Source organism: Crocodylus porosus, unplaced genomic scaffold (assembly GCF_001723895.1).
Source record: "Crocodylus porosus isolate Cpor-Errol unplaced genomic scaffold, CroPor_comp1, whole genome shotgun sequence".
Lineage (NCBI taxonomy): Eukaryota > Metazoa > Chordata > Crocodylia > Crocodylidae > Crocodylus > Crocodylus porosus.
In genome coordinates, this window is record NW_017728906.1 from 30,569,112 (window position 1) to 30,583,473 (window position 14,362).

The window sequence follows — 14,362 nt, forward strand, 5'->3', positions numbered from 1 at the left end:
GAGGCTGCTCTGGACACACTGTAATTACAGCATAATCCAGCATCACATGCATCCCCATGCTGAAAAACGGCAGCAGGGTGCTTTACACTAAAGCTTTTACAAGCTTTAGTTCAAAGCACCCTGCCACAATTTTTCAGCACAGGGATGCTGATGCATGTGATGCTCCAGGTGCTCTTGGAGCTGCACTAAATTACAGCACCCTCCCCTCTGCCTCCTGAACCATGTTTATAAATGCCCATAATTATCTACACCAAAACAAGGTAACATCCCCTGCTATCTGTAATACTACACCTGTTCCTTCAGCAAGTTCCCCTTTAATATCTAGATAATCAAAGGTATGCTGTATAAAGAAACACTATCTAAAGTTCTTGGAACCAATTGCTACAGTGTCAGTAAACTTAATAACTAAAAGTGGCAAAGACCTGAATGCATAAATACAGACAGACTTCTTAAAAACACGTTTAGGCAGAACTCTGTAAATATGCCACACAGAAACTACCTACCAGTTTTATGTCAAGTTACTTTATATGTCTGTTTGCATGTTTTGTCCTTTTCTGTGCTTTTATACATATACTACATATAATGACATTATGATGATTATCAATGAAAACCAACAGCATCAATTTAAGATAAAGTAGTTGTAGTTAAATACATTTTATTTAACGGCTACTGCTGTTTTTCCAATTTGTGGTACTACTGTTTATTAAAGAAGCAAGCGAAACTTCAAAAATTTACTTAATGGTGAAGACGTAAGTGGGAGAGAGTTCAACAATTTGCTAAATCAAACAGTGCTACAGTAAACATGACCCAAATTTTTTATGCCTAAGAGAAAGCCCTTTCTAGCAGAATCTCCTTCTCAGTGTATAACCCAATAAGATTAGCAACACAAAATACTATTTATAAAAAAATAAGATTCAATAAAGATTCTTCTTACAATGTATACATGTATGCATGGATGGATACATGTATAGGAACTGAGGATTAACACTGCCTCAAAAAACATTCAAGATGATACAGACATTACTAGTATAATAATAAAAAACAAAACAAAACAAAACAACCACACATGGACCAGTTGACTGTTAAACACCATTCTAAAGCTTTGCATTGTGCAGGTAGTCTTTTTTAAAAAGTTGATCATGAAAAGAGCATCCAATGTTGCTTCTCAGTGTTTTCACACTGAAAACACTGGAGATCCTCAATCTCCTTCAATTCTAATCTCTGCAGTCATAGATCCTGACACTAGCTTCAGGATGTGTACACTTAATTAAACCTGTGCACATTTCATTAAACCTTTCTATTAATGGGCATGATACAAACATTAACAATATGAACATGAACATGAGCCTTCAATGTGATGCTGCTGCTGGTAAAGCGATCAAAATGCTGGCTTGCATCCACAGATGCTTCTGAAGCAAATCCCAGGACGTCATTCTCCCATTGTACTCGGCCTTGGTGAGGCCGCAGCTGGAGTACTACATCCAGTTTTCGGCTCCACAATTCAAAAAGGATGTGGAGAAGCTTGAGAGAGTCCAGAGAAGAGCCACGCGCATGATCAGAGGTCAGGAAAACAGACCTTATGATGAGAGGCTGAGAGACATGGGACTCTTCAGCCTGGAAAAGCACAGGCTCAGGGGCGATCTGATGGCCACCTGTAAATTTATCAGGGGTCTTCATTAGGACCTGGGGGAATGTTTGTTCACCAGAGCGCCCCAAGGGATGACAAGGTCAAACAGTTATAAACTCCTCCAGGACCGTTTCAGGCTGGACTTAAGGAAGAACTTCTTTATTGTCTGAGCCCTCAAGGTTTGGAATAGCCTGCCATCGGAGGTGGTTCCAGCACCTACTTTGAATGCCTTCAAGAGAAATTTGGATGTTTATCTTGCTGGGATCCTATGACCCCAGCTGACTTCCTGCCCCTGGGGCAGGGGGCTGGACTCGATGATCTTCCAAGGTCCCTTCCAGCCCTAATGTCTGTGAAATCTATTTGCTTTAATTTGATGTGTTCATTTAATAATGTGGAAGACAGTTTTTGTTAATATTTATTTTTTCTGCTGTAAAGTAAATAACTCTTTCTGTATACCAAAATGCCCCATCATTTTTCCACAAATATTATTTCATTGTCAAATGTGAAAGACCTACATCTATGTAGGTCAAGACAGAATTTTGTTTGCAAAGGCAAATAGAGTATTACCAAAATATTTTCTGCTTCAGAATGCTGGCATAGTATTATGAAAGTGGACTAGCTCTTGCCAGCAGATAGTTCAGAGATCAGTGTTATTTTCTGTGGATCAGACTTCACTACTCTCAGAATATAGCTAGCTATCTGAGAACATGTAACTCTGACCTTATAACTGCTATTTACACCAGGTTCATCATTCATGCCTCACTTTTTCGCAAGTTTAATTCAAACCTAACAACAGCTTTAATAAAAGTGAAAAAAAAATCAAAACGACAATAGACTGAGATCTGAAATACTGAAAATCATATTAATCTCTAATTTAATTCTAATGAAGTCGACTGAGGTATCAAGGACATCGGCATATACAACACATATAAGCAGCGCCAAAAACATTTTAATTTACAAATGGAAAACTAAAAAGATATTAAACTACTGCATTTTTGTTTCTTCATCCGCATCTTTTGCTCGCAGACTCCCCTCTTCAGTGACCTGCAAAACACATTTGTTTTTAAAATATAGTTCCATTCTGTCCAAACAGTACATTTTTGCCTTTTGTAATTTTATCAAAGCAAAAATATATGTCTTTATAATAATAATAAACCAATTTGAAAATTTTTGTAATCATATAAGAACACTGCACAGTTCAGCTCTTAGCATGTTTCATAAAGAGTGGACTCCAGTAGATGCATTATGTTTTTCCTCTCTGCTGCTATACAAGCAGGCAGAATAGTCTTTTTAGGGATCTAAAGGCACATCTACATGAAACACTTTACTTAAGATTTGAGATAACTACTGTGCAGTAATTAGCTCTAATCATAAATAAATTTGCTACCTATAAATACAAGTAGTAAATATACTCCTGGTTACCTGCTGCACAGTAGCGCACACACACACACACACACACACACAGTTGACCAGGAGCAAATGTGCTCCCAGTCAGCTGAGCAACAGGGCATGGGAGCTGCCTGCTGCCAGGGTAGATTCTACCTCTACAGGCCAGGCAGGGACAATGTCTCCCTACCCCAGCTGCAGGGAGCTCTCACCCCTTTGCAATTGTGATCATGGAGTGAGGACTGGGAGATTCCTTTGACCACAAAGCTGGCGCTGCGGGAGAGAACAATCTCCCAAGTCAGGCCCCGCAACCATGAAGCTAGGTCTGAGAGAAAAGAATCTCGCATCCCTGGCCTGGCAATCAGAGCAAAGGCTGGGAGTTCCCTGCTGCTGGGACAGGAGGACACTGTCTCCACCCAGGCTCCACGGGTGGAGCCCACCCCAGCAGCAGGCATCTCCTAGGGCCAGCGAGCAATATCCCCGCCCCGACCAGAAGACACCTGTCTCCTGGCCCCTTCTGTCAGCCCCTCGGCTAGCACCCAGAGGGAGTTCTGGCCACTGCAGAAGGCTGATGCAGGGCCAGTGGGAGTGGGAACAGACTGCTGCCATTAGCAACAAATATGCTGCCACTTCCCTGCATGTGTAGGCCCCCTAATTTACTCTCTAGAGGGTGGGTTTACTGTAAAGTAATTTCCTAATTTAGAATAAATTAGTAAATTGCTCTAGAGTAAACCCACCCAGGAGCATTTGCACGTGTAGATGCACCCTGAAGGTCTGAAACCGTCACTATTAAATCTCTCTCCATATTTAGTTATTCTTAGAAAGTGAAACTACCGTATTTCTCGGACCATAAGACGCACCTGACCATAAGACGCACCCAGTTTTTATGGCAGGAGAGACTGTGTGTGCCAGTGGCCGGCCATTTTTATTGCCGGCTCCCGGCCACCGGCACAGGCGCCGGCTTCTGGTGTAAACAAGCGGCAGATCTCCCGCTCAGGCTCCGCCGCCTCCGCGGGCAAGCTCCGCCCCGTCTCCCCGGGACACGGCATAAACAAGCAGCGGGCGTCCTGTTCGGGCTCCGCCGCCTCCGCGGGCAAGCTCCGCCCCGTCTCCCCGGGACACACACCTTCGGACCATAAGACGCACCCTCGTTTTCCCCCCACTTTTGGGGGGAAAAAAAGTGCGTCTTATGGTCCGAAAAATACGGTATTCACACATGTGGTATGTTTCAGCGCATTTCCAATTCCTTTATTCCAAAAAACACACCTTTTGCATTTATTCAGTCACTTAAAAATTCTTTTAGATGCTTTCACTGTTGCCCTTTAATATTATATCCCGAGAATTTCCTAACATTTCCGCCTCCTATTTACCATATAACTTGATTTATTTATTTTGCTGTTTGGAGCTATTTTCAATGGTCTTCCAACTATTTCAGGTTCATACTAAATGTCCATTTTATATTCCAACTGCCAATTTTAAATTTAAACACTTAGAAAAATAAAAATATAAAAAGGCTAAGGTAGCTGTTACAGGTGATCTTTAAAACATTTTAAGTCTGTAGGATGTTATGCTGTCAAAGTTAGAAGAGTCTCCGAGCAGTCGCAGGTTATGGCTTAAGATCCTCACAGCTGTGACTTGTTGCTAGAGGGCCTGGCAAGCAGAGGCATGGACAGGAGCCCACATTCTACCCACTGAACTTGGGCAGAAAAGGAGGGAGAAGGTAACATGTAGCTCATAGGTGAAGAAACCATGGGGACTGGAGCTTTCCTCATTTGTCAGCCAACAGGGAAAAGTCTTGGGGTGGGGGAAAGAGAAATCTGTTTGAAGTAAATGAGCAGGAGGGAGAAGTAAAGAGGAAGGCGTGAAAAAAAATAATAATAATAATAAATGACTTGTTTCACAGAATTGGAATTGGGTCAAGGGTGGGGTGTTGGTTTAGTACTCAGACTAGGGCAGAGCTGAGACCCACCAGGCTCAATGCATGTCACAATGGGGCAGGGCTGACAGCCTGCACATTCAACACATACATCGGGGTAGGCAATTATTTTGGGCAGAGGGCTGCTTACTGAGTTTTGGCAAGCCATCGAGGGCTGCATGACAGGCAGCCAGGGGCAGATGAATACTAATTTTCTAAATTTTGCAGGGGCCCCACGGGCCGGATAGAATGGCCTGGCAGGCCACATCCAGCCCCCAGGCTGCATTTTACCCACCCCTGACATACATGCACCTGTCCAAATTGCAGCCTCTCTCATAGTTTCCATTCTCTGGTTCATTCTCTTCAGAGAGGTAGGTAGTGGCATTGCTGTTGCTATTTGCACTAGGGTGCCAGAGGAAGCAGCAAACTTGTGAGCTACACCTGGGTGCTCAGAGGGGTCAAGGTGTGCTGGGATCATACCTGCTGTGGGCAGCAGGGAGTGTTGGCTTGGGGCCAAAACACCTGCCCTGGTCACCAGAGTTCAGGGTTGCTGAAAGTTTGCCCATAGAGCAAAGGACTGGGAAGAGCTGAGAATGATGCATCCTGAGATGCTGGAGGAATGAAAAATGGAGCATTTTAATCTCCCCAGAGAAGACTAATAATATCCTGAAAAAACTCAGGTAAAAGGGATCAAAGAGAACTCTTGCTTGAATCAGCATAACTTTAAAACATTCAGAGCAGCATTCCTCAACCCACACATTGCAGGAATATATAAAAGGCTCGTAAATGAACTTTAAAATGGATCAATAGAGTTTAAAAAATGGACTCTCCTTTGAAAGAGAAAAATGTGAGGAGATGTGGCTTTTTCCTTGCAGGCTGGCAGAGTTCCAGCCTGCAAGGGACTGCTTTCCCCTCCCCATCACCACACACTTGGGGGCTGGGGCATGGGAGAAGGGGCAAGAGTGAGGGGCACTGGGTCAGGACCGGCCACTGATGCTTACAAATGGGTTCTGGTACAAAAAAAGGTTGAGAACCACTGATTTGGAGGGTACTTAGAACAGGTTAACACTCTTTAACTGGTAAATGGTCCAATTTTAAAGTGCCTTTATGGTGATTTAAAGGTAACCTGTAACAGCACGCTAATACTACTGTCTCACCTTATTAATTGGAAGTGCCAACTAAGTAGTTGTTTACTAAAGGCTTATTAAAAAAGCACAGATTAAAATATTATTGACATATTTTCCTGAATTGCATACTAGAGAAATTACAAATAACAAATCAAGTTGCATTACCTGTTGCATTACAGTCTTTTTTTTTTTTTTATGATGCTAATACTCCCAAATACTACCAATTGTTCCCCATTACAAAGCAATTAGATATACTACATTTTTTTCTTTCTTATTACACAGTAATTAGATTCAATTTCTCTATAGATTTTAATGTGTCCTGGATTTTTTTCCTTAAACCAGTGGCTCTTGTAAAATACTCTCCATCTTTAATTAATTACTTAACATCTATAATATTAAATCAATATATGATTTATTTTAAGAAAAATAAATTGACAATATGTATTTAGCTACTACTTATGCTTACCAGTCTCCGAGACCTCTCTAGCAACCTGTTCCATATAGTGTGATGAGCCTGAAGAAAGAAAAAGACAGGAACTAATAGCAAAGTCCTTTTGTCAAAACTGAAAAATCAGCATTCTAGTGACTTGACTAGTTAGTTTGATGCGCCACGTAAAACAAGTTCATTTTACCACATTTATGGAGAGAGACCAGTTTCTATCCATTTTTCTCTCTCTTTCACAAGCACACAACCTGGAATCATGCAAATACTCACATATACAAGTATCCCCGGTGAACTCAATGGGGAGTTCAAGCACAAATGTTAAGCAATTAAACTTTGGTAGGATTAGGCTTTACATTTTTCTGTTACCATCAGCATAAGAGAACAAGCAGGGAATTACAATGGAGATGTAGCTAATCTCTGCTTAGAATTGATATCAATGATTCTCAACCTTTTTAGACTCAGGCATCCCTCATTAGCCTCAAGGCACCCACTTGGAAAATGCCAGCTTTTCACTTGTTTTTTTGACTACAGAAAAGAAAATTGAGCAATTCTCCTTATGCAAAGAGCTCAGAAAGACCACAATGTTTTTAACACTATGGATTTCTATTTGAAACTGCTGCATTTACCCTGTAAATCACAACTGCACACCTAATACCACTGTGTGGAACCCTGCAGCACTCATGAAAGGATCTCAAGACACCCCAAAATGCTACTACACCCTGAGTGAGAATTACTGTTTATACATTTTAACAGGGCCAAATCCAGAATCACATTGTCTGTTATCCACACCATGCACTGTGACTGAAAGGTTTAAGGTATCCACTGCTGTTAGATTTACTTGAAAATAAAATCTCAAATTATTTATTTAAAGAATCTGGCTCTCAATGAGGTCAAGGTCTCCTATACTACTCTACTGGTAACTGTAGGAGGAAAACACAATTATACATGAATAAAGGCTAACCCCAAAGTACTAAAGCATTTAGAAAGCTTAGGGACAAGAGGAGAAGAAAAGAGGAAAACTTTTTAAAATAGAATGTACTTGACACTTCTTCAGCGTATGGCCATACACACGAAGGAACACAGGTTAGAAAACTAACTGATGAAGGCTAAGCAGCGTTTTCCTCTATAGTCAGAATATTCCATTACTGTCATTACAGGTTTCTACTGCAGGTCACAACTGCAGGCAGAATACCCGACTACAAAAAAATCACTTTTGTAATTCTTCACAACAATTCCTCTGCTCACTTTGGAATGCCATATAAATTTGTATTTCTTTAGATCAGAACAATTATCACTTGCCACATTTCAAAAAGAAAGATGTAAAAGAAAAATATTTATATGTATAAACGTCCAAGAAGTATGTATAAAATAAGTGTACCATATTAAAGAAAATCCTTTTCTTTAAAACTGTAAAAAAAAAAATCTAGGATCCTAGATTGTGTTGGAAACAGTTTTAACTTGGTCTCTAACATAGTACCAAGAAACTAGAACCTTGACTCACCTTGAGCAGCCATTCTTCCTAGATCTCCAATTCACTAATTGCTGTTCACCACAAAATTACAGGAAAATAGATACATTGTTCAAACTAAGATTTTTAAAGGCATCTTAAAAGCCCCCTCCTGAGTGAAGAGCACTGGAAAAGAATACATTAGTTACCTTTAAATGTACTGGCAAAGAAACACCCTGGAACCGTCGTATCAATCCAGACTGGCTGGCCTGAAGATTGTGGGCTGCTGTCACTTGATACTGGAAACAAAAGCTTGTCCTTGGTATGTGTGGGCCTTCAGTAACATCTACAAAGTCACCAAACCTGATCAGAAGCAAATAAAGCTTATGATGAATGTATTTTTAATGGCATTACAAATATAGCTCTTCTCTTCATTCGTAACCACAGGATATTGCAATAAACCACCTTACAGACCCAAAGAACCAAAGACCAAAAGGTCAAACAGAACTCAAGTCAAACATTCCACAATGACCACAGAGAGGTGTTTCATTTTTAGCAAGAAATGAGCCTTTTTGGCACCACAGCAAGAAGGCACACAAGTCTAAGTGGTTTGTGGCAGAAAAATAAGTGGCAATTCAATTCCGCCAGGAAATGCTAGCTTTTTCTAACAGCAATTTTTCTAGAGAGTGAAGTTTTCTAGTGCCATCTGTAAAAAGCCACCAAGTTACACACAGAGCAGTAAGGAGCCCTAGAACCTCCAATATGCCACAGTCCTCCATTCTTCCCTCCCCCATGTCCAAGGGGGGAGAGAGAGAGGGACAAAGAATAGCTGGCTCCCCAGTAGCTCAGCCAATGATCAGCTAATTGATGAGACTGAGAAGGGTAGGCTCTGTCACGCCCACAGCAACTTAAGCAAGAGTTCCTGCTTATCCAACCTCTGTCAGACATGGTGACAAGCCCCATCCTGCAGCCAGAACATGGGTAAGAATCAGTATTTGGCCATAGCACCCCCAGTTCATGCAGTGTGGGTGCCAGCTCGAGGCACTGCCCCACAGGCTGACAGCTACTACTACTGCTCTGAAGCCAGTTCACCCACACTTTGCTGAGACACTTTGCAGCACTACAAATGAACTGCTGTCCATAGCCTATAGCTAGGGACCACTGCAATTCAGGCTCCAGCAGAGGGAAAAGTGGGCTCCCTGCAGGCTCGCGAGAGCCAATTTCAGGCATTTTTCAGGACAGGCCCTCCCATGCTTCTGAATGGCTGAGGGAGAGCACAGCAGAGAAGAGGAAGGGGAAATTCCCCTCCACTCTCACATGGCAGCAAAGTAAAGCCAGGCTCAGGGAAGCCGTGCTGGGCAGAGGCAGGCACCCAGCATGCCTATGCCCAGCCTCTAGGGCAGGAGGTACTTATCTGCTCTGCTCTGGGCAGGGCTTTTAAACTCCCAACTGAAGCAGGGAATCAAACAACCTGATTGGCCTAGTTGTGGCAGGAGCTTAGCCTATACTACGCTGCCTCTAAAAACGTGGGGCTTCCACAGTCTTTCTGGGGCTCTGCTTTTTTTCTCCATGCTTTTTTTTTACTTTTTTCCCTGCCACCCGCTCCCCCACAGTTTCAGGCCATTGGTGGCCAAACTGCAGTTTTAAAGGGCTTTAGGGAAAATGCTAAATTTCAGGATTTCCCCTGAAATCTCCTGAAGCCCGAATTACAGTGGTCCCTACCTATAGCTCAGCATTCTTTATATCAAGTAAAAAAAGTACTCTTGAAAACTGCAAATTTTCCATGTCTGCCCATCCAGAACCTAAGAAATTTGAACTAGAGGCCAGAGAACAGACTCTTGCTATGTGCCACTCTGGGTAAAACACCTCACTTTCATAACAGAAAGTTCAGACCTGAACTCTGCAGGGAAAGGAGCTCCTGCAAGCTCAGGTTGGTGAGAAGTGGGAGCTGCAAGCTATGTCAGGTACTCCCAGGGCCAGTTAATGGGGAAGTGGCTTGGCAGTGCTATGATAACCCAGACGGGGCTACTAAGTGCTTCAAGTCTGAAGTGGCTGTTTGAATTTTTGTTCTAGTTGGATGACAGAGGACTGGGTGAGGCTGTAGGGGTGGAAAAGGAAGCCACATGGGTGCCGAGAGGGGACACTGGGTGTCTAGGCCTGCCACAGGCAGGGTTGCAAAGCCAAAGCAAGCTTAGGCTCAAAGGGGCCAGAGCCTGACTCTAAGAGTAGGGCAATCAAGGTGGCCTGAAGCTGAGATTGCCAGAGCCTGAGTGCAGAGAGGGTGACGGGGGAGGCCAGAGACCAAAAGGACCAGTTTGAGCCCACAGGGAACAAAAGGGGCAGCCAAGGGCCAAGAAGAGGCTGAGACTGCAAGGCCAGTCCAGAGCCAATGGGCCCAGGCTATCAGTCAACAACCAAAGTAACCTGAAAGCTGAGGGTAAGAAGGCCGAAGCTTATACCAGCAGGCAAACGGTGATCAAATGACATCTACAAGGCACAGGCATGGCTTTAGGGCAGAAGGAAACCACAAATAGCCCTCAAGGTGACTGGTGCCCTAAAGAACTGATGGAGCCAAGGGGACCCCACTTAGGGCTTGAAGAACAGGACTGGAGGGCAGCTAGGTACAGGACGCCCCCACTGGTCAAAACAGGTTAGGGCTCACTCAGGGACCCTGAGCCAACCTTCCTTCTACAACAGAAAATAATTCCATCAAGGCATGGCAGGTGAGAGCAAGAGGGAAGGGCACCCTGAAGAGCCAGAGTGGGGCAGGAGCTGTGCAGTCACCAGGGGGCATCACAGCCACTCCTGGGGCCTGGTCTTGTCACACACACTAAGAAAGAATATGCCTCTACACCTATATTTTAAGACAGCATTTCTTTTTTCATGGGTTAGACAGTTCCATATGGAAACATTTAGACAAGTGGTCTAAATATGCTGCATCTACCTAAGACCTTTATTATTCATGGTCTACAGTAACACCCAAGAAATATCCTTCACATACTCAAGTTCCTACCACTCTTCTGCTTCTTCATCCCCAAGTCTGCTCCATTCTGACCGCAGTCTAACATAACTGCAGATAATGGAATACTAAATGGGGTAAAATCTGCCAAATTGAGATAAGCTGGCAATTTTAGCAGTAAGTGGATTTTATTTTTGAAGAATTTTTCTTCTACCCCAGTTTAATAAATAAGGACAAATATCTTTAGATCTTCACTATAAAGCTTTGAAAGGTATGGATTTTTTCAGTACTTACCTTCAGTAAACGATCAGTGAAGTCTTACCAGCTTAAAAACTTTCTGATCATAAGAAATCTAATGAGTTCCATAAACTTAAATACCACAATAATGGTGTTGTGGAAGAATCTAAATAGCTAACTGAGACAGCACCAGCAGACTGAGTAAAGGAAAGTTTAATTAAAATACGTCTCAATTCACTTATCTTTTTTTCAACTGCTCACAATTTTGGAAAGTAATTAGATCTTCCTGTGAGTCACTATAGAGAACTTTGCTCACCTATGTAACTTTACTGTTCCTTCAGGGCTTTGTAAAGCTTTCTGTTCTATCATCTCCACTTTGTACCTTAAAGAAACAGGAAAAAAAGCATACTTAAGTATTTACTAGATAAAAAGTTTACAGATGCAAAGGAGGGAACACAGTCAAGTGGCTTCATATCCTTTCAGTAATTTCTAAAGCACCAGATGCAAACACTCAGTGTCAACAGAAGCCTTTTTATTACAGCATCATTAAGGATCCGGGTTTTCCATTTCCTACAGAAAAACAGGAAAAATGCAGTTTTCCCTTTTAACCGAGAAAAATATGGAGGGTGCTGGGCAGGGGTAGGTTATGGCTGGGGCTGCTGCCAAGCCCAAGTGCTGCATGAGGCTTGGGGCCTGGGACTAGAATGTGTGGCTGTAAGGCCTCCAGCAGGGAGTACGACAGAGCCACAGGTGTTCTGATTTTCCATGATAAAAAACCCCAAAATCAAATACCAAAATTCATAGCGATTTAAAATTTATTTTATTACAGTGATTGAGGCACTGGTAGGCTTACAAATTGCAGATTTTGGGGGTTTTAATCAGAGAATTCGTGATTTTTAAATCAGAGAAAACAAGGATTCCTGCTCATCGTTCTTAACAACACAACTTTAAGATTACACAAATAGAAATGGGAAAACTTTTGAGGGATGCATTGAAGGAACATAATCTTCTAAAATGCTTGGCAGTTATAAGATTATTAATAGCACAGTTTTATATTGTTAGCGTTCATCTTTGAGTATGATTTTGACAAGTTTCACAGAGGATCAACTATCTTAAAACAACTTCAGCCATAAAAGAGAACATAATCCATCAATAAAAACAAACCTTTCCAATATTAAGGCCAGAAGGTACCACAACATAACCTATACTGACTTCTTGTGTACAATTGCGACCAGTTTCCCCAGAGCTCAATAACCCGTCTTTGACTACAGCCTCCCTTCTCAGAAGTCATCCAGTCTTGATTTGAGAACTTTACGAAACGGAGAGTCCACCAATTCCCTTGGTAATTTGTTCCAATGCTTAATCAGTCTCTCTGTTAAAAGCGTTGCTTATTTTCTCATTTTAATATTTAATGTAACTTCAACCTCCACAGTAACTACTATAGAATCATAGAAAATTAGGCTAGGAAGGGACCTCAGGAAGTCATCTAGTCCAACTCCCTGCTCACACCAGGACCATCCCCAACTAGATCATCCCAGCCAAGGCTTTATTTAGCCAGGTCTTAAAAACCTCCCAGGATGGGGATTCCACAACCTCTCTGGGTAACATGTTCCAGTGCTTTACTACTCTCCTAGTGATAAAGTTTTTCCTAATATCTAACCTAAACTTCTCTTGCTGCAACTTGAGACCATTGCTCCTTGTTCTGTCATCTGCTACCACTGAGAACAGCCTAGCTCCATCCTCTTAAAATCACCCTTCAGGTAACTGAAGGCTGCTTGCTATTACATCCCCTCTTAGTCTGCTCTTCTCTAGACTAAAGCCCAGTTCCCTCAGCCTCTTCTCAGAAGTCATGTGCCCCAGCTCCCTAACCATTTTCACTGCCCTCCACTGGACTCTCTCTTCTATACCTTTCTCTGCTAGATTTACGGAGACCTTTAATAAACAGAGGCACAGAGAAGTGATATGATCTGCCCAAGATCATAAAATAGGTGAGTGGTCAAGCAAGAAATAGAATCACGCTCTACTAAACCACACTGCCTCCAAGATAAATTCTGGGATGGAACAGGATATGTGGTTAGTGACCTTTTTAACCAAGGTGAAGTTTAATGATATGCAATAAAATAGATTACTGAATATACTGACCAATTTTTAAGCTTGCAGCTATATCTTGTCAGAAATTATATGCATGTGTTGTGAGGCATGTAATCACTAGTAAGCTGAAGGAAACCTAGAACTAATGAAATGTTTAAAGCCCCAATACTAAATATAAAATCTCAAGCCTGTTCCATTTCTTAAACCTCTCTCAGAAGTACATTATAGTACCACCTAGTGTACAAATTGACAGAAAAAATGTAGGGACATATAAGCTAGTATAAACTGCTGTACTACAATGAGGTCAGAGCTATACTAATTTACCCAAACAAATGATCACGCCCACCATATTTTAATCATTACTAGCTTAAAGATTCCATTTCCTTTAGAAATCAATTAGATCTTTACTGACCTGTTATGCCGAAACATTTCTAATGCCACTTTTGCTTCAACTTCCAGCATTTCAAATGGCAGATCTTTGAAAATTAGCTTGCATGCTTCTTGTGTAAAAGAACGGAAGGATTCCTTCAAAGCAAAAAATAAGACTGTTACCACTATTCTTCAGCTGCTCTTTAATATGCATTCCATGTATAAGTAACTATACAAATAGTAAAGGACCAGGATAACTACTGTAGATCTATGCAAGAGGCAAAGATTTGGGAACAGACTTAAACTTTCAAATGCAGTGCAATCTTTTGTAAGTTACCTGAAGACAGACACTCTGATTACTTCAGGTCACCAGAAGAAGGCAACAATACATTAAAAAGCTTGGTTAAGTCTCTCTCAACCATGCAGTTGGTCCAATAAAAATGTACCAGTGACAAAAATCTTCTCCCCATATTTCCTAGACCATCATGCCTACAACATCACTCCAACACTACTATTGATATACAAATTCTTACCACAGATACATTTATCAGTGACATACTTGACAAGTGTTCCCTGGTGACCTCATTATGATTACTTTTAACAAGGTCTGGTTAAATGTCCAGTACAACCAATAGGCAGACAAGGTTCATAGACTTGTACAAGTAGGGTCGGAAGGGACCTTATAGATCTTCAAGTCCGACCCCCTGCCTGGGCAGGAGAAAAAACTGGGCTCAAATGATCCCAGCTAGGTAGGCATCA

At 41.9% G+C, this 14,362-nt stretch overlaps 1 protein-coding gene across 1 annotated transcript in view; it reads right to left on the bottom strand.

Moving 5' to 3' along the window:
- Window positions 1-2,045: 2,045 nt before the first annotated feature.
- The window catches only part of MRPL39 (mitochondrial ribosomal protein L39), a 25,745-nt gene continuing 13,428 nt past the window's right edge, over window positions 2,046-14,362 (bottom strand). The window contains exons 6-10 of the mRNA XM_019528769.1: window positions 13,647-13,759; window positions 11,460-11,525; window positions 8,157-8,310; window positions 6,522-6,569; window positions 2,046-2,671 (exon numbers count right to left, since the gene is read on the bottom strand). Of these exons, the coding sequence (XP_019384314.1) occupies window positions 2,612-2,671; window positions 6,522-6,569; window positions 8,157-8,310; window positions 11,460-11,525; window positions 13,647-13,759 (441 nt within the window). The 3' untranslated portion in view covers window positions 2,046-2,611. The remainder of the gene's footprint in view (window positions 2,672-6,521; window positions 6,570-8,156; window positions 8,311-11,459; window positions 11,526-13,646; window positions 13,760-14,362) is intronic.